General features: G+C 47.0%; 1 protein-coding gene across 1 annotated transcript in view; it reads right to left on the reverse strand.

Annotated features, from left to right (window-relative positions):
• SRRM4 (serine/arginine repetitive matrix 4) overlaps window positions 1-26930 on the reverse strand; it is a 123536-nt gene that overhangs the window by 28163 nt on the left and 68443 nt on the right. The window contains exons 2-3 of the mRNA XM_067550290.1: window positions 10509-10655; window positions 2565-2651 (exon numbers count right to left, since the gene is read on the reverse strand). Of these exons, the coding sequence (XP_067406391.1) occupies window positions 2565-2651; window positions 10509-10655 (234 nt within the window). The remainder of the gene's footprint in view (window positions 1-2564; window positions 2652-10508; window positions 10656-26930) is intronic.

The raw sequence follows: 26930 nt of genomic DNA on the forward strand, positions 1-26930 counted from the left end.
CCCATCCTGGCCCGACAGAAAGGCTGCTGGCATTTGTGCTCACGCTCCAGCGATGTGTGGTGCGGTTATAAGTGGCTCAGTGCTGACTGGGAGTGCTGTGCTAAGAGCCTAAAGAATGTAAAACTCCCCGCAGTCACTGCATTGCCCCCTCTCCCAAGGACTCAGGATATCTCCCTCTTTGTCACAGCCCCGGCTGCTGCGTGTACATGATCCTCTAATGCACACACCAGTTCTAACCCTCTTTCCCCTCAATACAAGTCTGATCCCTAACACTGCCCCAGCTGGCATGGCAGTTTGCAGAGGAGACGGTCACACGCTGCCTGCTGAGCCCTGCAATGTGGTGGTGGGGAGCCAGGACCCTGGTCCGGATGGAGCTCAGGACTAGCCGGCTGGGGATGTGGAGGGGGAGTGGGTGAAGGTTAAAGTGCATTCATAGAGCTAGCTCATATAGCATCTGCCTGAACCAGGGTGGGATCCAGGCACTGGCCTTTCCTTGCGCCCCAATAATCACAGAATCTTAGAAATGCCGGGCTGGAAGGGACCTCCAGAGATCATCTAGTCCAGCCCCCCTGCACTGAGGCTGGATCAACTAAACCTGGACCTTCCCTGACAGGTGTTTGTCCGACCTGTTCTTAAAAACTTCCAACCTCTCCTAATATCTAACCTAATCTTCCCTGCTGCAGATTAAGCCTTCTTGTCCTACTGTCAGTGGACCTGGAGACCAGATGATCACCATTCTCTTTGTAACAGCCCTTAACATATTGGAAGACTGTTATCAGGTAGCCTCAATCTTCTTTTCTCAAGACTAAACATGCCCAGTTTTTTAACCCTTTCCTCAGGTCAAGTTTTCTAAAGCTTTTATCATTTTTGTTGCTCTCCCCTGGACACTCTCCAATGAGCCCATATCTTTCCTGAAGACTGGTGCCCAGAAGTGGACACAGCACTCCAGCTGAGACTTCACCAGTACTGAGTACAGCAGGACAGTTATCTCCCATGTCTTAACATATGACACTCCTATTAATACACCCCAGAATGATATTAGCCTTTTTTGCGACAGCACCACATTGGTGACTCATATTTCATCTGTGAACCATTATAACCTCCGGATCCTTTTCAGCAGTACTACTGCCTAGGCAGCTATTCTCCATTTTGAAATTGTGATTTTTCCTTCCTAAGTGTAGGACTTTACGCTTATCTTTATTGAATTTCATCTTGTTGATTTAGACCAATTTTCCAATTTGTCAAGGTCATTTTGAATTCTAATCATGTCCTCCAAAGAGTTCGCCCCCTCCCATCTTGGTGTCATCTGCAGATTGTATAAGCATACTCTCCATTCCATTATCCAAGTCATTAATGAAAATATTGACTAGCGCCAGACCCAGAACTGATTCCCTTGGGAACCGACAGCGAACCATTGGTAACTACTTCTTCAGCACGGTCTTTCAACCAATTGTGCACCCACGTTATAGTAATTTAATCTAGAGCACATTGGCCTGCTTTGCTATATTCATAGATGGTCAGAGAATGAATGATTCTGAAAGAGAGATTTATTTTTTTCACAGCTCTCCCTGGCTTTTTTTTTTTTTTAAATCAGGGGACTCTTCCCCTCTAGCAATATGTTGAAATGCAAACCCTGGCTCTGGATTTCTGCCTGGTTTGATTGCAATGAAGACATCAAATTTATTTCAGCAGGTGTTACTGCAGCTGACTGTGCTGGTGGAATTTCTGAGCAAGGCTGCTGGAGCTGTGACAGCTTTGCACTGCTGCCACCTCCTGGCACCAATTTTTCACACACTGCTTATCCCTGAGCTTTAAGTCCTGGCAGCATAGCTCTGCCCTGTAGTTGCTGGCTTAAGGTTATGGGTCTGAGTCTTGCTGTGGTGATAAGATCAAGATGTTCAGACACTTCGGTGATGGGCGTGGTAAAACAGAACAGAACATATACATGAAGTCCCGCTGAAAGCAACGTGAGACTGGGTGGGCAAAAACGCAGGGGCAATGGGCTTCATTTGCACGCTGTTCTCAGTTTTTAGAAACTTTCTGGACTATTCAGAGTCAAAGCAGAGAGACCTGTGCCACCCTTCAAGAACCAGAGACACTAAGGCCAAGGTCCACAAAGACATTTAAGGCTCCCAACTTCCATTGAAATCAATGGAAGTTAGAAGCCTACATGACCTTTGTGGGTCTGGGCCTAAAGCCCTATCGGGGTGTCTAGTGCAGAAGGGCCTTCTGCTCCATTTCCCAGCCTCGTTTTAACAGTCCCAAGTGATGGGTCTTCCCTTGTTTTCTCTTATGGAGGCTATTCCATGATGGCTTAACACATTTCACTGTCAGGAAGTTTAACTTGATATTCAGTTTATTTTTCCTTTTCTTTATTTCTCTCTATTGTTCCTAATTATGCCTCCCGGAACCAAGCTAAATAATTCCTTCCTTCCTAGTTGCTAACAGTCTTTCCTATAGGATCACATGCTCTCACAGCTGTCATCTAGCCTGGGAGATATTTTTCCTTTGCCTGGGCTCTGAGCAGCCATTGGTCTGTGGGATTTTCCCCTCTCTAAACTCACCTCCTCCTCTTCTTACGTGTGGATTTCTTTTTCTTTTTCTTCCCCCTGGACGGGGGTGGTGGTGTGTACTCCTCATCGCACGAGGGGCTGCTTGAGAGAAAAAAGGACAGTGAGTTGACCCATGTTAATCAATGTTATTTTCATCAATTTCCCCAATTCCCAGATAGTTCTAAGTGAGGGACATTTTACGAATCTTCTTGCTGTACCATGAAAGATTGGGTTTCATGGCAGATCTATAATTCAGGGTAAATGCTTAATTACCATGCCATGAGTAATTGGGTCATGCTTTAAATTAACTGTCTCTTCTCAGAATTTAATGTACATATAATGAGATCGTACTGCATGTTACTCACATGCCAGTTGATTATTTAAAAAATATTTATTGAGGTTAACAGCGCCGTAACAGATTTATAAGTTTTCATACCCTCAGTAAATACGTTTTAAATAATTAATTGGCATTTAATTCGCATACAATAATTATGGCAACTAGATGAATTTCTCTAAATTTAATAAGAGTTAATGTATGTTAAACAGCAATTGATTACAAAAAAACATTTGTTGAGGTGTTATGGTAGTGTAATGAGATATATCTCTTTTACACAGTTGTTAAACTTAAAAAAAAAATACACAGGAATAATATTTTTTGAAGTTTTGGAACATACAGTGCATAATCTCATTATGTTTAAATTAATTGCAAATACGGTAATTAAATGAATTTAGGGCACTTAGTTCATTTGTGACTATCCAGTAACCAAACCAAACATTCTTAGGCAAGAAGGAAGTGTTGTCTAGTGGGTAAAGCAAGTGATAATGAGTCAGGATCCCTGGTCTGTACTCCTGGCTTGGTCGCTGAACCCAGTGACACCTTGGCTCGGTCACCCAGGGTGGGATTTTCAACTCACTCAGTGATGGTGGAAGCACAGCTCAGCACTTCTGGAAATTCCACACACCAAGGGGATGATTTTCAGAAGTGCTGAGTACCCAGAAAGGTCAGCCGGACTTGTAGGTGCTCATGACCATTGAAAGTTAAGTTGGAATGTCTCTGGTTTGGGAACCCCAAAATGAAGGCATCCAAAATTAGTGGACACGTTTGAAAACGTAGACTTGCACACTCTTGTGCCTCAGTTTCCCTATTTGTAAAATGAGAGACTACACCTGTGTCAAAGGGATGTTGTGAGACTTCATTACTATTTGGAAAGTGCTTTGAGATCCTCAGATTCAGAAACCAGACTAGAATAGGAGCTAGAGAAAGGACAAGTATTATTAACAAAGTCTTAATACATGGAAATCATCAGAGCATGGAGATATTTAAAATGACAAGGCTGCAGACAGAGGGGGAGGAGCCGTTTTGCAGCTGTCACTGATTTACATTCAGGGCTTTCACTGCACTTTACAGGGCCAGGGTAGAATTGGTCTTATCTAGGGCTTGAATTACTACCAAAATGCTGCTACTATAAAAAGTCAATTGTTTAGTGCTTTTAATACACTTTTTTATTGCCCTACAAAACTAAACATGATGCTAATGTTTTGGTCATGAGCCATGAATAACTGAATAGCAAAGTATTTTTGGAACGTGTAAAGAAAATCTCCTTCATTGCTAGGGCTCAGGTGGTAAACGTCTGTATAACAAGCAGAATGCCCCTCCCTCTCTGGCCCCAGTGTTACTTATCTGCTCACTAGTTTATAACAGAAACGGATCCCATCATGAATATATACCCTGATGTGCCAGCCAGCATCAAGAGAGCAGCAATCTTCTAGTTACATAGCAACCTGGATCCAGAATATCAGTACTTCAAGGAGGCCAGCTTCTGTCACCGTGACTTAGGAGCATCTTGTTCCATGAGAGGAAGGATGGCCTTATGGTTAAGACACAGCCCTGTCCCTCAGAAGATCTGCGTTCAATTCCTGGGTTTGCCTGGGTGACCGTGGGAAAGTCAATCAGGTCCAGAGCCTCAAAGATATTTACATGTCTAACTCCCCAGCCACCTAACTACCTTTGAAGATCTGGCCTTTACCTCTCTGGGCCTCAGCTCCCCATCTGAAAAATGGGGATAATACCCCTCTCTCCCCCCATTCCCCAGCCTTTCTTTTCTGTTTCGATTATAAATTCTTCAGGTCAGGGGCTGCCTTTCGCCATGTGTTTGTGATCTTTGATGGGGATCCAGGCACTATGATATAAATAATAATCATCCTATTTATTTCAGTGGTTCTATTTGCACAGTAATGAACCACTCAACATGTGTAAAAACAACACAGGGTAGGCCTAAACTACTAAAAAATTAGCAAGCCAAGTCCAGGCTAACATATTCTGATGCAGGCTAGACAATACGATCCTTCCAATTTACTCTTGCTTTATGTTATTTTGCCAGCGCCCCAATACCACACTAACAACCAGGCATCTGCTAACCACCAGGTATCTAATTACAGGATCACTTCACCATCCCCTGAAATGCAACCACCTCTGTGGTGACATGTGGCAAATGTTGAACAGCACATAGCAACACCACACAGTTTAGAATAGCAAGTGAAGGCAATGCCTCTGCCCTTGTGACCAATTCCCTTGGGTACTGGATAACTGCAAATTGCCAGAACAAAACATAAGAACAGCCAGACTGGGTCAAACCAATGGTCCATCTAGCCCAGTATCCTGTCTTCCGACAGTGGCCAATGCCAGATGCTTCAGAGGGACTGAACAGAACAGGTAATCATCAGGTGATCCATCCCGTCAGCCATTCCCAGCTTCTGGCAAACAGCAACCCCTGTCAGTCCTGACTAATAGCCACTGATGGAACTAGCCTCCATGAATTTATCTAGTTCTTCTTTGAACCCCGTTATAGTCTTGGCCTTCACAACATCCTCTGGCAAGGAGTGCGTTGTGTGAAGAAATATTTATTTTTGTTCGTTTTAAACCTGCTGCCTATTCAGTTCATTTGGTGATCCCTTGTTTTCAGGCTATGAGAAGGAGTAAATAACATTTCCTAGTTGGCTTTCTCCATGCCAGTCATGATTTTATAGACCTCTATCATATCCGTATCATCTCATAAACGGTAGGTTACACAGCACAGGGCCCATCACCTGGAAGACGACATCTTCCGGTGCATATTGCATTGCACCTCCATGCTTGGCGTATTCGGTGTAATACCGTTCTTCAGAGAATGGCGCTTGTTATTTATGAAGTAGAAGGACAAAGACCCTCTCCCCCAGCCTTGAAGAGCCTGCAGCCCAAACAGACAACACAACCCACTCTGCGAGACCCAGGCCAGTTTGGTTGATGTGGGTTGGCAATTTTGGCCGGAGTGGAAGGAGACTGTCCGAGGTTGTGCCTGCCTCGGAGTGCCCCCTGCTGGCAAAGCCTGGCTCTGGGGAGGCCTGTTTCAGACGCCCCTTCTCTCAGGGCTCCTAAACATCACAGAGCTTCTTTGTGGCGAACACCTCCCTTTCCCCCGCCAGGGGCTGGTTCAATAACAGAGTCAGTTCAAACAATCCTCAAAGTCCCCAGATGAAGTCCAGCCAGCCCCACCACACGAACGCCCATGCTCAGCCCTAGCGTCTGGAGCTCCTCCTGGAACTCTTCTTCTGGCCCAGCCGGCTCCTCACCAAGCGCCCACTCCCAGCCCTTCCTCGCTGAAGCCCAGCCCAGCCTCCCTCAGCGCTTCTCTCTGGCTTACAGAGGTCAGCAGGCAAATCCCTCTGCTGCTTTCTTTGCCCTCTCCTGGTTACTCAAGGTCTCCTGCTCTCTGCAGTCTCTGTCAGAGCTGCTTCTTCCTCCTCCTCCTCCTCCTCTCCTCCTCCTTCAGCAGCCGCCGCCGCCTCAGGCCAAGAGAGGCCAGTGAGCAGCCAGCCTTCTCAGGCTGCTGTCTGCCTCCCCTTTTATAAGGCCCAGGTGCCTTCCCTTGAGCACAACTGGGCAGTACTCAGGTCATTCAGTCACAGGGGCACTGAATCCCCCGCTCCCTCTTAAAGGGGCCAGTTATCCTGGGAGAGAGACCATGTGAAGGGAGGCTCTGAAGGAGGAGCTCTGAGGTTGCTTTCCTCCCGGCGGTGGTTCGGTTGCCTGCCTTAGGTGCCCTTCATCCATTGTTGCATAAAAAAATAGAGAAACAACAGGCGCCATAAGTCCACATGAGAGCTCAAACGACACATTCTGGCTCCTACTCCTAGGCCCTTTTGAGATCTATCAGGTTTCCACCCCGTTCCAGGAAATATTCTCCCTTTCTACTGTCCTTTTCCCTTTTCCAGTCCAGTCCCTGGACACTGGGCTTGGTGGATGGATTCTCGATTTACACTGGTGTAATGGGCAGCAGCGTCAGTTCCACTCACTTGAAACCACTGGGTTTTTTTTTCAGCCTGGTTCTATGTCAGCACACTGCTTTTTAGAGGCTGCAAGACAAACTTTTTTGCCAGATAACAACCATTGTGTCCCTCTGTTGCAGAACAGAAGGGGGATGGAATAACACTGCATCCTCCAATTAGCATTTAAATATTTCCTCTCTTTTTTGCCTCAAGTAATTCAAAGATCCAGTGGAAGATTCATTAGGAGACATGGTACGCTGCCTTCTTGGTAATGGTAATGGTCTTGATGGGTCTTTTACCCATGTTAAGGTGAAAGAAATGTCTTTACAATCAGACATCTGTCTCAGTGCAGCTGCAGAGGGACTTCTTGTCATCATCGCAAGCTAATTCCTTCCTATGCCGTATTGCCCAAATTTTTGGAAAATAGCACTCAGATTGCTTTTCTTCCCTAATTTATTTTCCATAAGTCTTTTCCGTTCAGCTGCCCATTATGTTTTTCCACATGCCAAGAGCAATCCTACTAGACTTTCAGGGTCAACAAATTATCAGAGATCAAGGAAAACAACAAAATAAAACAAAACAAAAAGGTGCCCAGAGAGAGCATGGGGGGGGGAGGGGGTGTCATTCTAACATGCTGCATCAGCTCTGCCTCAAACATGGCAGCTGCCCAGCAGACAGGCAGACTCCTTAGAAGTGGAAAGCTGCAGCACGGTGACATAGCTACATCCCATCTGTTCCCCTTTCCTGATGTAGATTCATAGATGTGAAGGCCAGAAAGGACCATTGCATCAGCTAGTCTGACCTCCTATACAATCCAGGTCACAGAATTTCATGGGTCCTCCTGTATCAAGCATCAACTTGCTGGCTTTCCTCCTGCGAGGGTTTTCAAAAGACACTCATTCCTTCAATGGAAAGAAATCCCTCCATGCTTTATGGCATGAGCCGACCCCTAGCTGCCAGGAGTAGGGAAATAATACCCTCTGTGGGCATTATTCCATAACGGTCTCTGAACATTTCCTCTGAAACATCAGGCGCTGGTCACTGCTGGAGACAAGATGCTGGCCTAGCTGAAGCATGGCTCCAACCTGCTCTGGCCATTCCAAACATCCCGCCAAAGCTTCCTTGAAATTCAGCTCCCTCATTTGCCACTTGCTTCACATGCCGGGATTTGCTCTCACTTCCCAAGCCCGGATAATCTGACCAATCATGTACGAAGGCACAAAACTCCACCATCCAAACCATGCCCAGACAGAGGCTGTTTGCTGGGATCTGGGCAGGCTCCTCTGGAAGTCACTCCCCAGCTCCATGGGCTGGCCCTACGTGTTGGGAAGCTGAAGGCATCCAAGCTGCTCTGGTAAGTGGCTTCTGTTTTTGTGCCCGGACTGGCAAAACCACAGGCCAATGGCCAGAGAAATGTGGGAAGGAAGGCGGTTGAGGTTCTGGGAGGAGACTTCTCTACCAAGGTCTGCGCTTTGTAGCAGAGCATCCTGCCCTGGACTCTGTTGAGCTCAGGTGCACCCCAGAGAGATCTCCCTACTGCATTAGCAGTCCCACCCCCTGATACGTCTGGGTTCACGCTGAACACCTCCCGTTCCCATAGCGACCCAGCCCAAACATGGCAGCTTGCAAGAGCGGATTTTACCACAGAGCAAGATGGCACATGGTCCCTAGCCTGCCACTGTCAGAGACACGGCACAAGCCTCATTAATGGAACTAGCCCAAGTAGCATCCACAATGTCTGTTACTCTTTTTGTCAAGCACTGAAAGAGATTTAACCTATGCGGTCATAGGCCACTGACTGGTAGGGTGCCCCCATCTAGAACAACCAATGGCTTGTCCTGGATTGGCAACTGTTCTGTTCCTTCACTGGAACACCTGGCTCTGGAGAGAGACGGGAATCACAAACTCAGCAGGAGAGCAAGCAAAATCACCAGTATGACGACAGCTGTCCTTGGAACAGGTTCCGGGAGGCATTCCTGCTCCCTGAACATAAACTCTGTCAGGGAAGGGGGCGGGAATCTGAGCAGGAAAAAATTAAGATCCACCCCTGTTATGAACCTGCAATATCTGAGCAATCTTAGGCTCCCCTTGAAAGCTCTGGCCAGTCAGGAGGGACTAACACACATATACCATCTGCCTGAGCAGTCATGCTGCATTGTTAATATTTTTTATGATAACACCTAGGGACCTCAGCTGAGATTAGAGCCCCGTTGTAGATAAATAGTGAGAGACAGACCCTACCCCAAGAAGCTTACAGGCTAAGCAGATAGGAGAGAGAAATATTTCTATTTCCATTATACTGATTAGTGACTAAGGCACAGAAAGATTAAGTGACTTGCTTAAGGTCACCCAACAAGTCTGCAGCAGAGATGAGAATTGAACCCAGATCTCCTGAGCACCAAGTTTAGTGTCTTGTCATAAGACCATCCATCCTCTCTGCTTCCATGACCTTCCATGTATATTTCATGACCTAATTTATTTCAGTCGGCACCATAGCTGCTCAACACCTCTGAAAATACAGCTATTCAGTTCTCAGCCCATTCCACTGCCTCCTGACAGCTTATCCAGACGCTTTTCAGTTCTGGCACCTCCATGGCCCAGCGGGCGACAGGAGAATGAACCTCCTCTCAGCCCCATACAGATTCTTGTAGAGCCCTTCCTGGTTTCTGCAGATAATTTCTTTGGTCTCTGATGTAGAAACTTTCTCCCTGAGCTGATCTGATTTGAATTGTTTCTCTCCGATTGCAATCAACGTCTAATTAAGAACACACTTTAGATTACGGTGCTGGCTACCTTGAAATCTGAAGATATGAACTGTGCTTTCTTTCTCTGTCTCTGTGTCTAGCAGCTTTAACCAAATGGCTAGGCTTTAATCCCAGCGCTAATTGAACAGGCAGGGCTTGGAAAGGCTGTTCAAGTGATTTATAAACTTTTGATTCATTTTGCCTCTTTAAAACCCCCACAAGTTAAGGAGGAATTGATAACGCACCTCTGCCCTAACAAGCTCTGCAGTGTTGGTCTGTGATCTAGGCACGGGCAGAAGGGGATCTTTTATGGTGAGTCTCAACTGCTAGCACATCCCCAGTCCGCAGTGGGGTACCGGGATGCTGCCTTCGAAGCAAAGCACCACTTAACTCAGTTTGAAATGATGGCCATGCACTGCGTGGCTGCACCTTTACTCAAGTCCCCACTGCAGGCAGCCATTTTGGCAGAGAAGCCCCGTGGCTGCTGCAGGGTCTGGGAGGGGCGGGCAGTGTGGTGGGTGTAGGGGGCACTGCAGAAACCCTGCTGCCACAAGGGGAAGGATGAAGCTCCTGGGGTGGGGGCCTTGTCTACATTAGTGGGACTGAGCTGATACCTAAGAAGCAGTGTGAAGCCATCACTATCAGAGTGGAGCGGGAAGCCAGGTTGGGGGGGGGGGGGGGGGGGCGCCCGAAGCTCTGCCAGATGAGTCAATGGAACGACTCGCCTGTTGTAGGCTCTCACCGGCACTTAAATAGAGACTGTGGCAGAGTGGGACTCCCTCGGGGATGGACTGGTGGGGATCCTGCAGCGGGATTAGGAAGATGGCCACGTATTCCCTTCCCACAAAACCCCACCCACTGCATTAGCCACTGCTCCCAGGAAGGGCCTCAGTGGCTGGGCTCTTACCTGCGGGATCTGTGGCGGGCATACTCTCTGCTGTCCTTTCCTTTCACACAGCCATTGGTGTTGGAGGCCTCCTGACCTGCGTTTCCGCTCGGCTTTTCCAAGCGTCTCGCCTCTGCTGGGCACGACAGGCAGCTTGGCGTCTCGCTGCTGGGCAACAGACCAGAGAAACAAAACAATGAGGGGCTGTTCTCCAGGGAGCTGTGAATGACTACAACCGTTATTCTGTGTGTTACACTAGTGTTCAGATGCCCCACCCGAGACCAGGCCCCCCTGGTGCTAGGCACTGTTCAAACAAGCAGGAACGGCTCACAGTCAAAATGGTCAAGCAGAAGATGGGCGAAAGGAAGGAAGTTTCCCATTTAACAGATGGGGAACTGTGGCCCAGGGAGATGAAGTGAGTTGCCCAGAGTCATCCATTGGTTTCAGGACCAAACATGAGGCCTTTGCTCCCAAGCTCTGTCAGTGAGGGAGTACGAGTGTCTTGAAAGGAGAATTGTGTGGGAAAGAGACTGAGACGGGCTCTGGGTGGATTGGTGTTTTGTACATATTCATAGGCATCTCAGGCCAGGGGTGGTGGAACTGGACGGTGGAGGGGGCTAGACCTCCTGCACTGAGAATATGGGGGAGAGGGGCGTTGGATCTATGTTTCTGTCCCTCCCATGTTTTCCGCCCCGCAGTATCTCACAGAGGTGAGAACAAGATCTGGAGGGGACGGAGCAGTCGTGGTGGCACATTACATCAGGCCAGCAGCCCAGGAGCAGGTTGGACTCCTTGGCCCAGTGCGGTCCAACCTTCCAGCCATCACAGGTCCCACTGGAGACACCTGGGGTGGGTGGGAGATGGGACAGGGCATCAGCCACCGAGGAGGGTGGGCGGCCGGCACAGCTGCAGAGGAGCTTCCGTAGGAGCAGTAGTAGGAACTACTGGGAAGCTCATTCCCAGTCTGGAGATGGCTGCCCCCACCAGTCTCAGTAGCTCCCCTCACTTCCCCTCCTACCCTCTACTCCCATTCACAGGGAGCTTCCCCCCTGCCCGCCTAAGGCTCTGGATGGGAGAAACAAGCGCTAGAAGAATGGGAGGAGACAGCTCTGGGATTACACACAGCTCTCAGGCACCGTCACCTCCAATTAAAGCAGCGCGGGGCTTAGGCAGAGAGAATTCTGTTCCCAGTTGCTTGTGTCACAGGAAACACTCAACGTTTAAAGAAGACTCAAGACAACACTTGTCTGAAGCCTGGCTCCAGTGCGACGCAGACATGTTTCCTTCCGCTTTCACGCAAGAGCTGCCACAAGCATTTAGGGAGCGAGGCTGGGAGGCGGCAGCCTGGTGATGGCTCAGTGAACAGGTAAAACAGCCGGCAGAAGGGAAAAGCAGGTCCAAACAACAACAACACTTTCCAATGCCGTCGCCACCAGACCCCACAGTAATACGGAGCCTGATCCCAGCAGACAGGCGTTTCACTCTCAGTCCAACTACTCCCAGCCCCAGGCTCTGGTGGCCAAGCCGCTGCGCTGCACGACCAGTGTTCCCACTTCTTAGGCTGGCACCACCTTCATGCAGCATTAGAAAATGGCTTGGCTGGTACCTCTCAGTCCCCACCCGGCTGGCGGCAAGCACAGTTCACCAGCCTTGACAGTCCCAAAGAGACTCCCAGAATGAAGCAGAACACCAGCAGCAAGGGGAGGGGGTGGGAAAGGGAGAGTCCGGGCCGTGGCCCTACAGTTAGCACCAGCGCCGGATTGACTTTGCTAAAACGCCACCTGCATCAACTCTTCATTCCAGGCAAAAGCCTCTGTTTCACCTTCAAGGAAGGGAGTTCTCTTGTTCTGAAGAGCTATCTTGCAGGCATCCATTCCTGTGGGTTGGGCCTGACCCAACTCCCCTTGAATTATGAGCTTTCCCATCAGCTTCAAGGGGTTTTACATCAGCACGTGAGGTGGAAGCGTGTAGCAGGCTGGATTTGAGGTGAGTGGAGGGATGGTTGGGGGTAATTCAATAACAACAGAAAATGCAACTGTGACACTGGCAGGCCAGTTGCCAGCTCTTGCCCAGGCTGCAGGCCTTAGCTAAGAACTGACAACCTCGGAGCTGGAAAACAGACCAGGTCATCTGTATGTTAGTTTTGCTCAAAATAGTTCTTAGTCTTAAAATCATGCAGCTAGAGTTTATACACTATGAAATGCTTGTATGTTGCTAAATGCATGAATCTCACTTGTAATATCTGGGTCCCATGTTATAAGGTGATATTTAAATGTTTGCTCTGCAGCTGTACCAGTGTTTGCTCAAATACTGTAAACCCCCCAGTCAGAAGAGAAGCATTACCCAATGTGAAATGCCATTTTGCCACAGGTGTTATCTCCTGCCCAACAAAAGAAGACCTAGAGACACCAGATAAACCATTGTGGAACATCAGAAGACAAAAGACATTGATTGCTCCACCTCCCCCCACCCTCCGAAGAGGAGATGTGCATGTGAACTTGTCCATCATCTTGAACTCTGGAGGAAGAGAATAAAAATCCCTGACAAGAAGAAATTGCATTTTTTTGGCTGTTTGAACTCTGAAGGGCCAGAGACTCTAAACTGAAGCCAGAGATCCCCAGGGGCTGCTTCCTGGGGCTGCCCTGAAAGACACTTCAGATCACTACAACTCTTGTCATTCTTAGGATTTAGATGGTAACTCATTGGTGTGTATCTGTTTGCTTGTTTTAACCTGAAAATAGCTCTCATTCCTTTTTTCCTAGTTAATAAACTTTGGTGTAAGATCTAGGGTACTGATTGATTTGGGAGTAAGGGACGGGTCTCTTGGGACTGGATCTGGTGTGATTTTTGGTGTAAGGGACCATTTATCACCAAGTCCAATTTGTCTTGGTGCAAGATAGACTGGAGAATCGAAGGGGGCTGTGTGAGACTCCATGGTAAGATAGACTGGAGAATCGAAGGGGGCTGTCTGAGACTCCATGGTAAGACAGTTCCAGTGATCCAGGGGTTCACATTTGTTACTGGCTTGGTGAAATGAATGACAGTGCGCCCCGTTGGACTGTCTGCCTGTGTCTGACAGTCTGCCTTGAGTTAGGCACTCACTGTCATGAGCCACTCCAGACAGCATGACCGTAACGAAGCATCTTTTGACATTTTCCTTATATTGGTCATCTGCCTTGTAAAAACTGGTCCCCCTCTTCTGTGTCTGTGCAGCGTCTCACACGATGGGGGCGGGGCTGAGGTTAACTGGTAACAGACATAAGGATAAGGTTGGGCACGTTACTAAAAGCCATACCACTGCAATGGGCAATGATCAGCAGCCTGGCTGACTGTCAGTGGACAAGCCAAGAAGCCAAAGGAAGCAAAGATGGTACTTCCAGCTGGAGACACAATACAGGGAAGCTTGCCCTGCCACTGCTTCATGCCATCTCTGTTCAATAATTATTAGAAGATTTCAGCACTGGGGCTTTCAAGGCAGCAGCGCTTGTGGAGCATTAATTATTACAGGAAAAATGATGATCAGTTGATGAGATAGTTACGTCTCCTCTTTCTAATTCCTGGTACTCCAGGACAATAGATTTTGTAACCAAACAAGATCATATTCTCCTGCGTGTAGCCAAGCTGCACATGGAAAAATTCAGCCCCTAGTGTGTTCACATGCAAGTTAACCTGCTGTAAACTGATGCGACATTCTTTGCCATCAGGCGTTCAAAGAACAATTGTTCTGAAGGAACTCAAATGTGAAATTGCAGAACTCCTAACTGTGGTATGTCCTATCATTTAAATCAATTTCTGTACCAGATGACTGGAGGATAGCTAATGTGATGCCAATTTTTAAAAAAGCTCCAGAGGCAATCCCAGCAATTACAGGCTGGTAAGCTTAACTTCATGACCAGGCAAATTGGTTGAAATGATAGTAAAAAACAGGATTACCGGACACATAGGTTAATACAATTTGTTGTGGAAGAGTCAATAATGCTTTTGTAAAGGGAAATCATGCCTCAGCAATCTACTAGAATTCTTTGAGGGGGGAGGTCAACAAGCATATGGACAAGAGTAATCCAGTGGATATAGTGCACTTAGATTTTCAGAAAGCCTTTGACAAGGTCACTCTCCAAAAGCTCTTAAGCAAAGTAAGAGGTTATGGGATAAGAGAGAAGGTCTCTCCCGGATCAGTAACTGGTTAAAAGATAGGAAACGAAGGATAGGAATATATAGTCAGTTTTCACAATGGAGAGAGTTAAATAGTGGTGTCCCCCAGGGGTCTGTATCAGGACCAGTACTGTTCAACATATTCATAAATGATCTGGAAAAAGGGGTAAACAGTGAGATGGCAAAATTTGCAGATGATACAAAACTACTCAAGACAGTTAAGTCCAAAGCAGACAGCGAAGAGTTACAAAGGAATCTCACAAAACTGGGTGACTGGACAACAAAATGGCAGATGAAATTCAAAATGCTGATAAATGCAAAGTAATGCACATTGGAAAACATAATCCCAACTATACACATCAAATGATGGTGTCTAAGTTAACTGTTACCACTCAAGAAAGATCTTGTAGTCATTGTGGACAGTTCTCTGAAAACATCCACTCAATGTGCAGTGTCAGTCAAAAAAGCTGACAGCATGTTGGGAATCATTAGGAAAGGGATAGATAATAAGACAGAAAATATTGTATTGCCTCTCTATAAATCCATGGTACGACCCCATCTTAAATCCTGTGGGCAGATCTGGTCCTCCTCCCTCACCCCCCCATCTCAAAAAAGATATATTGGAATTGGAAAAGGTACAGAAAAGGGCAACTAAAATGATTAGGGGAATGGAAAAGCTTCCATATGAGGAGTGTTTAATAAGACGGACTTTTCAGTTTGGAAAAGAGTCGACTAGTGGGAGATATGACAGAGCTCTATAAAATCATGACTGGTATGGAGAAAGTAAATGAGGAAGTGTTATTTACTCCTTCTTATAATACAAGAACTAGGGGTCACCAAATGAAATGAATAGGCAGCAGGTTTAAAACGAAGAAAAGGAAGTATTTCTTCACACTACACACAGTCAACCTGTGGAACTTCTTGCCAGAGGATGTTGTGAAGCCCAAGACTATAACGGGGTTTAAAAAAGAACTAGATAAGTTCATGGAGGATAGGTCCATCACTGGCTATATTAGCAATGATAGGCAAGGATTGCTGTTTGCCAGAGGCTGGGAATGGGCGATAGGATGGATCACTGGATGATTCCCTGTTCTATTCACACCCGCTGAAGCACCTGGCATTGGCCACTGTCAGAAGACAGGATACTGAGCTAGATGGACCATTGCTCTGACCCAGTCTGGCCATTCTCACGTTCTTATGTTCTAAGCCAGAGAAGGAAGCTGCCCCATGCAGTAGGATGCTGGTAAAAATCAAGGGTGGCCAGATGATCCAAAGCTCATCACTCGCCAAATTGGCTTGGGCAGTTTAGTGTTTCTAATGCCTGCTCAATGAAGTGAGCTGGCTGCCATTTGGGCACTGGGTGGGAAAGAGAAGGAAACATGGCTTGGCATGTCCCTGCCGGGCAGGAAACCAAACAAAGGAAAAAGCAAATATTCTGCTGCATCATGTAAAGAGATCCTGCGTGTCTCGGCTCCCTAATGAAATCCTTACATTTTGGATTCAGACAAGACATGATCAGGCAGTTCACGGGGCCTGTCAGCAACTTGGAATTTACAATTTACGTTTGACATAACCATAACTGAATGTAGGTCATGACTTTCCTCTCTCACCCCCTCCTCTCTCCTGAGCCACGTTGCTGTATGAGCAGACAGCTCCTCACCATTGCCTTATCTTTGCATTCCCAACTGGAGTCACAGCCAGCCTTTACACTCCCAGATCTATTTTGCGCCCACTGGAAGGTGGCTGAACTCAGAACATGGCATACATTTTAATGACGTGCTTACATGTATGCACCGGAGGAGCAGAGCAGAATCAGGAACAACAGCTGAGGTCAAGGTACTTTATCAATCCTGCCAAAAATGAGTCTTTCAAATCTATCCCAACTGGCTTCTGCACAGAGCATCCTAAAAGGACACACAGTCAATTGCTGCAGTTCCCAAAGAAGAAGGGTGTTGTAGAGGCTCCAAAAATGTCCATCTGTCCCATAGATGGTTGACCTTCCTGTCTGCCTACTAGACCTACCTGAAATCTTTTCATCTGAGTTATTTTTCCCCTCACAAAAAATGTGTTTTCAAATGTTCTGAATGTTTTTGTGGAAAAATTTTTGATTGTTTGAATTTTTCCAGTTCTTCATTGAAATAAAATGAACAATTGTTCCAATTCGATATGAAACATTTTCTGAGTTTTTTGGGGGATGTGCCTCCCCCAACTCTTTTCTTCCTCCTTTTCTTGGGGAACAATGTGCAGAGTGGGTGGGAGGAAGAGAAAAGGGGGCAAACACCTGACATTTTTCATTTTGATTCAAATTTAACTGGTTCAGAACAAAATTTTTTATTTTGTTTCAATGATTTTTTGAAAGTGTCCCGGAATAATTAAAGACAATTTTTTTTAAATTTCACCAGGAAACTACTCACCAACTTCCAGCCAGCCCTACATAATCTGTAAGTATGGGAGGGAGGGAGGGAGAGAGAGAGAGAGAGAGAGAGGGAGAGAGATGGGTAGTGCACATTGACGGTGTTTAATGGATTATAATATCAGGGACTTGCCAAACTGGGTCAGACCCAGAGTCCATCTAGTCCAGTGTCCTGTCTCTGACAACGGCCAGCACCAGATGCTTCAGAGGAGGTGTAAGAACTCCAGAGTAGCAAGCTGTAGGATAATCTGCCCCCATATTAGGTCTTATCCTGATCTTGAGGTCTCTATTACAGGGTCTGTCCCCAGAAGGTTTTCAGAACTCCTCCTCAGGGGGGAGATGAGCCTGCCCTGTGCTGAGAAACTGACACTGGGAAGGAAAAGAACCGAGATGAAACCTCTGTGCTCTCCTGGAATAGACTCAGCAGGAAGGCCTGATAGAAGAGGACCCAAGCCACTTGATGTATGCAGTCTCCCTGGGGCTGGGTCAGCACTCCTGGCTCCATGTTGTATTATGATTGGCTTGTCAAGAAGAAGATCAAGAGGTGACTTGATCAAGGTGTATCAGTACCACTGCAGAGAGAACATCCCAGGTACGCTAGTGGAAAAAGGCAGATCAAGCATCAAGAACTTGAAGTTAAAGCCAGACAAATGCAAAGGGGAAATCAGGCACACATTTTTAACAGGGGGGTGAGGAACCACTGGAACAAACTACCAGGGGAAGTGGTCATTTTCTCCATAACTTGAGGTAATTAAATCAAGACTAGATGCCTTTATGGAAGATACGTTTAGCCAAAGACAAGTTACTGGGTCCAATACAGGAGTAACTGAGTGAAGTTCTCTGGCCTGTGTTATACAGGAGGTCAGATTGGATGATCACATTTTCCTTTCCAGCCTTCAGATCTATAATCTGCTTGCAATGAAGCTTAAGGTCTTTTCCCAGCAGTTATATTATTTTTTAACCAACAGAGAAGATACATGGATAATTACTAGATTTGCTCAAAATAATTAGCTTGTGACCTTTCCTGAACCCCTTTTAAAAACACGCTGCCTGCCTTTTGAGGCTCAATGAAAAATTTTCCATAATTGGTGACCTGTGGAAACCCTCTCTGGATGGATTAGTTACATGACAAAGCATGGGGGAGAACTTACTGCTGGTTTTGCATGTCCCCAATTATGCATCAGGCCAGGTCCATTTGTATGCGAGGCGTATGCGAACTACAGAAGTGGTGTTGAATAGTCGTCTAGGCCCATCATGGTGCAAGAACTGTTCTTCAGTGATGGCAGCACAAAAGGTTCGCCAATGGACATGACCATTTAAGACCCTACATAGCTCAGCTGCTGCACCGTGAGGGGTCCGGAGCATCTTTTCTCAGGTTATGGGGAGCAGGAATCTTGGTACTGAAGTACTGGTTTAAGATTAATAGGATTTTTTTGGTTTCCAGGGGTTAATTCTTACTTGGCCTTGAGGCAACCACGGACTCCTATCCTGGAACAAGCTACACAATATCTCCTCTGGGTTTGGGAGTAATTATCCTCCAATCCCATCAAAGGCTGCCTTAATTTCAACCAAACATTCCCTTCTGATGAACACTGGATATCCTCTAATGCACTAAACTGGCTGGTAATCCCTTTGGATTAAGCTCTGAAGATGTCAATTGAATTTTTTTTTTTGGTGATCTGTTAGTCTTTCATATTTGTGATGTAAAAGCGGGTGCAATTTAAATGAAAGGTTAATCTTAAAGAGGAGGATTATCACCAGACTTCTCCCCTTCTCCTCATAAACAAAATAAAGGAGAAAACACCATAGAAGCGAACATCAGAGATCTTGCTGTAGTCACGCAGCCGTTCAAGGGAAAATGGGGAACAAGTGGGTGGAATCACGTGGGTTGCTCATAACAAGGAGAAGAGGGTATAACTTTCACTCCTCACAATACCAAGGAATGCAGGGGTTTTTTGTTTGTTGCACTGGGCATTTTCCTGTACTGTAGTCCGGATTGCATTTGCATGTTACCAGCCTCTTATCAGGTGCCGTGAGGTTCAGAATAGGAAAGCAGTGCTCCAAGAGTTGGGTGGGTGCAAAGCAACAACAGGCTCCAATGAATTTGAAACAACCCACCTCCCTATACTTATTATTCACTGTATTAACAGACGTGCCCCAACCAGAGTCAGGGACCCATTGTGCCAAATGCCGTTCAGACACATAGTAAGAGACAGCCCCTGCCCAGGAGAGCTTACAGGCTAAGAGACAAGATGGACCAATGGTAGGAGGGAAAACAGAGAGGTGTCCAAAGCTACACAACAGCATGACAGGAGAGCTGGTCAAAGAACCCCCATCTCCTGAGTCCCCGGTGAGTACATTACCCACTGGACCATACTGCCTTGGCATCAGAAAATTGCCCTTCAGTACCTTTGAGTGAAACTTTATGGGAAGCCTCATTTGCACAATGGACTTTTCCCTCCAGTGCTGGGGGTGGCATGAATAGCCAAACTCATGTGACCCGGTTACATGCCCAAGGTGCTGTGATCTGAGCTACGTTGTGCTCGGCTCCATAGTACTGAGCCCCTGCCTCATATATTGTGACTAGAGAATTGTGGTTCATTCAAGTCGGGGGGTGGGGGGAGGAGAGTTCCTGGGTTTTAAGCCATTGGGGGTCTGATCCTGCAAGATGCTGAGCACCCCCTGTGTGGAGTTGGTTTCTTTTAACTCCATTTAATTCATTGGGAGCTGAGGGCACTCAGCACCTTACAGTGCAACATTTCCAGCCTCCAAACACACAGAGTACCACCACCATCGCCGCCTCCTGAATCATTGCCAAATCAAGTCTCTTGCATGCCTGAGCAGCCCAGACGGCAGAGCCTGTGGTAGCTGGATAGCAGGAAGAACGCCGACTGCTTAGGATGGGAGTTTCTCCATTTCCATCCATGCATAAAAACAATCTAACAACCAGCCTCTCTACAGAAATCAGTGCTTGTGACTTAGCGATGCTAGGCCAGTGGGTCTTGGTTAACCACAGCAGGCTGCATGCGGCCAGCAACTGATTTCACCAAGACCATCCACTGATACAAAATGTCCTACATGCAACCCTTGACCTCAGAGGGGTCCACGGCTCATTGAGAGACCTGCCTTTGGTAAAGTACTTTCCAACCAGAATCTGTAAACCACACTTTCAATGTCTGCAGCCTGACAGTAGATGGAGCCAGTCAGGTGAGGAAAACTACTACAAAGCTAGTAAACATTCATTCCATAATTAGGGTGACCATATGTCCTGTTTTGGCTGGGCAGTCTCTGTTTTAAGCCCTGTCCCAGCCATCCCGACATTTTGGTGGGGGGACGGGGAGGGGGTCCACAAAAGTAGGTATTTGTCCTGTTTGCTCTTGCCAACTTCATCAGCTGTTACTTCACAGCCCCAAATTTGTGCTTTTTTATGAATTGTTGGCATCCAAATGTGACATTTTCCATGGTTTTTCCTGCAGGAGCACATCCTTAGCGGGACAAAACCCTGAATCTCAATCAAATAATAGGAGCACTTTGGCATGCAAGTGACTCATTGTCATTAAAATACATTCCTAATTTGGAGCAAAAGAAGCATAAAACGTCAGAACTACTTGGAGATCGTGTGTGTATGAGAGAAAGAGAAATAAGATTAATTTTGTGAAACAGACAATGCAAAATTTCAATGCTTTTGAAGCTTATGCTCAAATATTTTTGCACAACCCTGACACTCATAGCAAAAGAGTGGCAAGGAAAACAGATCACACTGGGACAGGCAGTTCAGTGCTAACTCTGGAGGAATAGATTTGAATCGAGTTGAATCGAGCTGCCTTATGTTTATTTCAGCCATGAAAAACAAAAATCTAACCCAAGTGTTAGGGGTGACCTGGCTGATCTCCAAAGCCTGATAAAGAATAAGACAAGTAGGCTATTGCAGTATGGGTTGCTATGGTGCTGGGTGCTCTATAAATGAGCCACATTGATATGAACCAGACAGGCAAGGGATACATATGGGAAATCATCAAGACTGATAGATGCCTATGGGAAGAGCTCTAGCTGGATCCAGACGGGAACAGTTGATCGATAGCCACCTGATTGCACAAACATGCTGTTCTACAAGCTCTTCGTTTTGGGTCTGAAGCCCACCCGCGATATTCTTCCCCAGCAGTACCCACTAGGGGTGGGTCTCCCCAGCCCATTAGTATTTTACTCCTCATGTCCATCCAGCAGTGAGCGACACGGGGGCCCTGTCATTTAACTGGCCCCCTTGTAGCTCTGGCCCCTCCACTGCCTTCTCTCCTGGGGATGCCAAACAAGCTGCTGCACCTTGAAGGAGAAGCGTCTGTAACCCTTGAGGCGGCAGTGGGGAGCGGTGGCCATCAGCTTTTAAATACCAGTGCAAGCAGCAAGAGCTTTAGCTTCTGAATGAAATGGCGGCGCATTGATTCGGATTGAAGCCTCCACGCTCTCCTCCACCGTGGTTTGTACCTACCTTTTAAAAGCCAGTCCCATTACCCACCCTGGGAGTGTGGGTTTATTGAAGCATTTTATCTTTATTAGGGTGTCATCCTGCCTCTCTCCTTTCACACACTCGGCTCTGCCCACACCTGGTTCCCTGACGGGCTTTCACAGCTGGGACCGTGGAGGCTTACGCAGCTCCGTTCCTGCAGCCGTAATGTGCCAGCCTCCTTTGCTGCCTTCTGAGGAGTCAGAGTCTTTATATGAACACAGATGAAAAGTGCTCTAGGAGACAGACATGTCAGTAGCCTCCGGGATCACTGCAATCAAATTAACCACACAGCAAAGACAGATGGGCTTCATCTGCAGAGAGAAAAAGCCTGCCAGATATTACCAGGTACAACCATGCTCTTCAGTGCAATCCTTGATGGTACCTTCACTTGGATGGACGTTAACATTCACCAGCGGAGGAGGAAATCAATCATAGGCTCAGGGAGGCTAGACGGTGCCTGACACTGCATCACTTCATTTAGACTCAGCTCTCCCCACAGCACACAACAGCGCTTAGAGCGGCTAACGGCAGACATGGGGTTCAAAGTTAGAGCTATGAGCTTCAGCAAGGTGGGGGAGGGGGGTTGATACCGTCCCTACACTTAGGTCCTTCTTTAGAGTCACCCACCCATTCAACTTTAAATCAGTGAAAAAACCTCTTCAGTGAAAATCAGCACAACAGCCTGGGTGGACAGTCTTGATAAGCCAGGTTTAAAATCGACGCCAGAGTGTCCGTAGAGGGGCGTGCACCAGCTCAACTACGGCAGTTTAAAATCACGCCTTTCGTTAAACTGCTGCACCTCTGAATAGAGAAAATGCCGAAGGCCTGGTTTCCAGAACGGCTGAGTCCCACAGATCCAGCTAAAGTCAATGGGAGTTGCAGATGTTCAGGCCTCTAATGCCCTTTGTCCAGATACAGGATGGGAAGGTTCTGTTTGGGAGCCCTCCTTGGAAAGTTGGATCTGCAGTATAAACCACTCCAATCCGAGAGGTTTACACTGTTAAATTCACCTTGGTTCTTTTCTGGCTTGGGACACAAGTGAACCGAATCTGGCCATCTCAGTTTAGTCTCCACTGGATATTTATCCACACCACAACCCCTGGCCCTGCAGTCTGGCAAGATGGGCTACCTCCATCTGTCAGTACGCACGCCGAGAGCCAAGGACTAGGTCTGGAGGGTGGGGGTGCGGATGAGTTGTTGTTTCACGTTAGGAATGAGATGCCTTAGTGCAGCTGCCGTGACAAATCCTGCTCTGCGCTGTGCTTTGCTCTCACTCAGTCTGTGCTTTGTCTAGGGTTGTGTGCAACACACACAGCTCTAAAATCTGAGCACAAACTTGTCCCATGCTTAGGTTATTTCATACCACTTGAGGCAAGGTCTCCCATGCACTGAAGTGGAAGGAATGGATTTCACGGGAAGAGGGAGAGGTTGAGGCATGCAAAGGGAAAGAGTACAGCCTAGTGGTTAGAACGCACACTGGGAAGTCAGAGGGTTCCAGTCCCAGCACTACCATAGATTGACTGTGCAATTCGGGGCATGTCATTTAAACTCTCCCAACAGTCTCTAAAAAGTGCCTAAACACTTATTGCCCTAATGAGAGCACTGGGAAATCCGTGGCTGAATGTGCCCTACGAATGCAGTGTTGGCTCTTTACAGATTGCTTTCCTACCTTCGAGCATCTGCCTCTCGCCTAGGATCTGCATGAGCTTGTTTGTCCCATTAGCTTCTTTCGCAATGCCAATGGTGCTATAGTTATTAAAAATGTAGGTGTTGATTCTGCAATCCTTACACTGAGCAGCTCTTAGATCAGTAGCTCCCTAAAGTCAACGATGCTGCTAGGGGGATCAAGTGCTCAGAATGAGTTTGGGGTGCAAAACTGGATCCTTAGATGCTTCCGTTTATTTCTGCGGGATCCATTGTGTAAGTGAGAATGGGAAATTATTCTCACTTACTCTAAGGCCCATTTACACAGAGTGATGTAGAGTGGTCTCAGTGTAAACGAGAACAGGACCCAAAGCTACAGGCAGGATTTGCTGCTTCATGAGGCTGAGTCACAGCGGGGAATGCCACTAACTTGTGAGCTATCCCTGCTTCTCCATCACAGGATGTTGTGTTCAGAGCAGCAGCTGTGTGACACTTTACCATGCCCTGCAATATATCACCAGGTAATGCAGACATTAACAGCTGCTGCCCTGTGTACTTTCACTAGCTGTCTTTTTTAAGCAGTGCAGTAATATTCTCTCCCTGATTAAATACAGTCACTGGAGCTATTGCTCTGTATTTGAAGTCCCAGCACACTGGCATTTCCAACTGATGTGTCCCACTGACGGGCAGGCCTGCCAAATAGCAATCACTTTTTCCCCAATGAGGGCTGGGACTTCGCACTCCTCAGTCAAAATCAAGTTTCTGTGGCCTTTCTCCGGAGTAGGGGTGGTTTCCTGCTGCAAGGTCTCATCAATCATTGTTTTTCACTGCAGTAACTTTGCTCCCGGGCGTCGAGTAACATTGACTTTCAGCTGACCTTTCAGCCAGGGGATCTTTTCACCACAGACACCCCTCCCGCTCCAGAGGCATCTGCCTTTTTCTCCGCATGAGGACTCAAGAGCAACTAAATCAACGGTTGGCAGCTCCTCCTGCCCCTCACCAAAGTCCCTGTTTGCCTTTCACCTGCTTTGCAAGCACCAGCAGGAATACAAGAGACAGGGATGAATGGAAAAATGGCTTGGGCAAGTCATTTGCTTCCAGGAGACTTTCCTGAGGCAATCTGGATCAGAGCCCTGCCAAAGCAGACTGCAACAGCTGAACCACATGGGGCTTGATTGCTAGAACCCATCCCTCTTGTTGCACATGCAAACGTGTTGGCCACCAACACAAGGTCCACATTCGCCAAGAGCCACTGCAATTACTTCCTGTGCGGAGCAGAATGGAGTACTGCAGTGCCAAGGGCAGTAGAAAGGGCCCGCAGTAGAACCAGTCATTTTAAGATCTTCCAATAGGACTTTAGTGGTGCATAAGTCTCTGCCTACACCAGGGGAAGAATTTCACTTTCAGCTAGCAGTGGAAAGCCAATGCTTCACTATAGTATTGGTGGGGTCACTTATCCAAGAGCAGGATGCATGTCTAAGTACTCAATTGTGCCTCCAATGTCAGATAGACACCTGCATGTCACATTACCTCTGCCTGGAGTTATCTGTGGATGCATACAGTGGAGGCTGGGTTTAGGACAAGGGAGCTATTCTGGATTTACATCTGGGTAACCAAGAACACGGCGTACTCGAGTCCATGGTAAGTGAGTTTTCCGCCTACATCTGCTAATCTGAAGGTGCCTGCTCAACTTGACCCGTTGCCCTTCGTTTTCAGGAACCATGACCCAGAGCTCCAAGTCAGACTGTGAGGCAAAGGGAGGTGCAAAGTAATCCATTTTCCTGTGTCATGGCCAGTAACACAGCTCCACGATACAGCGTCCCTGTTACTGAAATGCCAGGCTGAACACTTACCGCTCTGCAGCCACCCATGAAGACAAAGGAGTGCTGATTGGCAGAGCACTGCACCTCTGAACTTGGGCCAGTCCCAGAATCTCATGATCTCAGTTTTGAGGCTGTAAGGAGGTAAGTGACGTCAGCTACACCTGCCAGTCTCATGCCTATAGCATTTTAAAGCACTCTCTACGTAGGGTGTTCTGGAGAGATAATAAAGAAACTTTACTATTTTGCCCTTTTCAGCCGCAAATAATTTGATCGGGTGCATATTCTCACCCTCTCTTTTTTGCAGCTTCAATAACCTGCAATGAAGAGGCGTGGTGAGCTGCAGGCAATCAGAATGCAGAATACTAAAAAGGTTAAAGCATCTATAAGGAGCTTATTATTAGTTTTGAGTGTTTCACTGGGCATTAAAATGAAGATGGATGCCTCCTTCTGGCAATAAAAATTATCACCCAGTCCCCCCTCAGCTGCCTGCTAAAGGACATGAGGAAAGATCTGGGGAAGACGCATAGCCTCCTAGAGAAACAGACAAGGAAATCTCATCCTTTCAATTGCATGCTGGTCCTTTAAAGAGAACTGAGTTTTCCCTGACAGAAGTGGGTAGATGAATGCAGGTTGATTAAATCAAGGGGGAAAATCAATTAAATTTAAATAGAGAGAAAGATTAGAAATCAGGCACGATGCTTTGTTAATTACAGCACCTAATCACTGGTTCAAAAAACCAGTAACTTCTGTGCCTTTCCTTTTATATACGTGTATGTATATCTGGACGCAGAGCCCCATAATGAGATGCATATTACCCTACTTGACTAGTAATTGACTAGGGGACCTTGTCTGTTTCATGTGCAGAAATGATCTGCTGTAATAGCCAGAGCTTTCAAGTGTTTGATGATTTCTCCCTCCTCCCTTCCCTAGGAAGAATGACACCAAAGAAACTCTTGCCTAACATTGTCGCTTATCATTTCCCCCTGGATGATGTGTTTATTGGGCAGAGATAAGTGCAAAAAGCTTATGGACACAATGTGATTAAATGTCCAATCTGCTTTCCTTTTCAGCCATTGGAATTAGGTTATTGCAAACACAAACGCCAGAGAAAATAGCTCGAGTTGCAATCAGCGTCCAGCCGCCCGAAATATAAATTACTCAGAACAGGAACCTCCCTCAATGATTGTTCTCTCTAGGCTGCTTTGTGCAGGTTCGGCTTTTCTTTGTCTTTTTGGCTCCTGTCCTCATTTCAGCTTAACGCATTGGTGCCCCCATGCAATCCATAATGATTTAAATGGAGCTTTTTGCAATGGGGCAAGCAAACAAAGATCAAATCCAAGTGATAAATGAGTTTCATTTGTCTGCTCAGATTTTTCCCCTCCCATGTACATGGATGTTTTACCCACTCTGGAAAACAAACCTTTTGGGGCTGATATTCTGCTGCCTTGCAGCCTGCGGGGTCATTTGCACCTCAGCGAAGTGAGCAAATGCGACTGCTCCGACTGAGTAGTGGTGTGCGTTCAATATGCCTGGGTGTAAGGCTGTGTCTGCACAGCAGTTTGGAGCAAGCCTCCCAGTCAGTAGCCCACCCCTTTCCCAAGGCTTCAGAGCCTGAGTTCCAGCCTGAGCCACAATTTCAGAGCACCGTCTACACAGCTATTTCTGGAGCGCTATCGTGAGCCCTGCTAGCCAGAGCCTGTTGACCTGAACTAGGAGGCCTCGGTCCACAATGCTGTGTAGACGTATCCGAAGTGACTGCATGAGATGCAAAGGAGTGGGGAATGAAGTCCCTTGGCGTGTTTTGTATTGACATGGTCCAGGTTTGACGTGCATGCTCTGCTTGTGTAAGCACATTTCCCCCTTGCTCCCCTCATGTCCCTACTCTGCAGTGCGGGAACCTGTGAAGG

The sequence above is a fragment of the Emydura macquarii genome, unplaced genomic scaffold (genome assembly GCF_026122565.2).
Source record: "Emydura macquarii macquarii isolate MOO-44397 ecotype Brisbane River unplaced genomic scaffold, CSIRO-AGI_Emac_v2 contig_1254, whole genome shotgun sequence".
NCBI lineage: Eukaryota > Metazoa > Chordata > Testudines > Chelidae > Emydura > Emydura macquarii.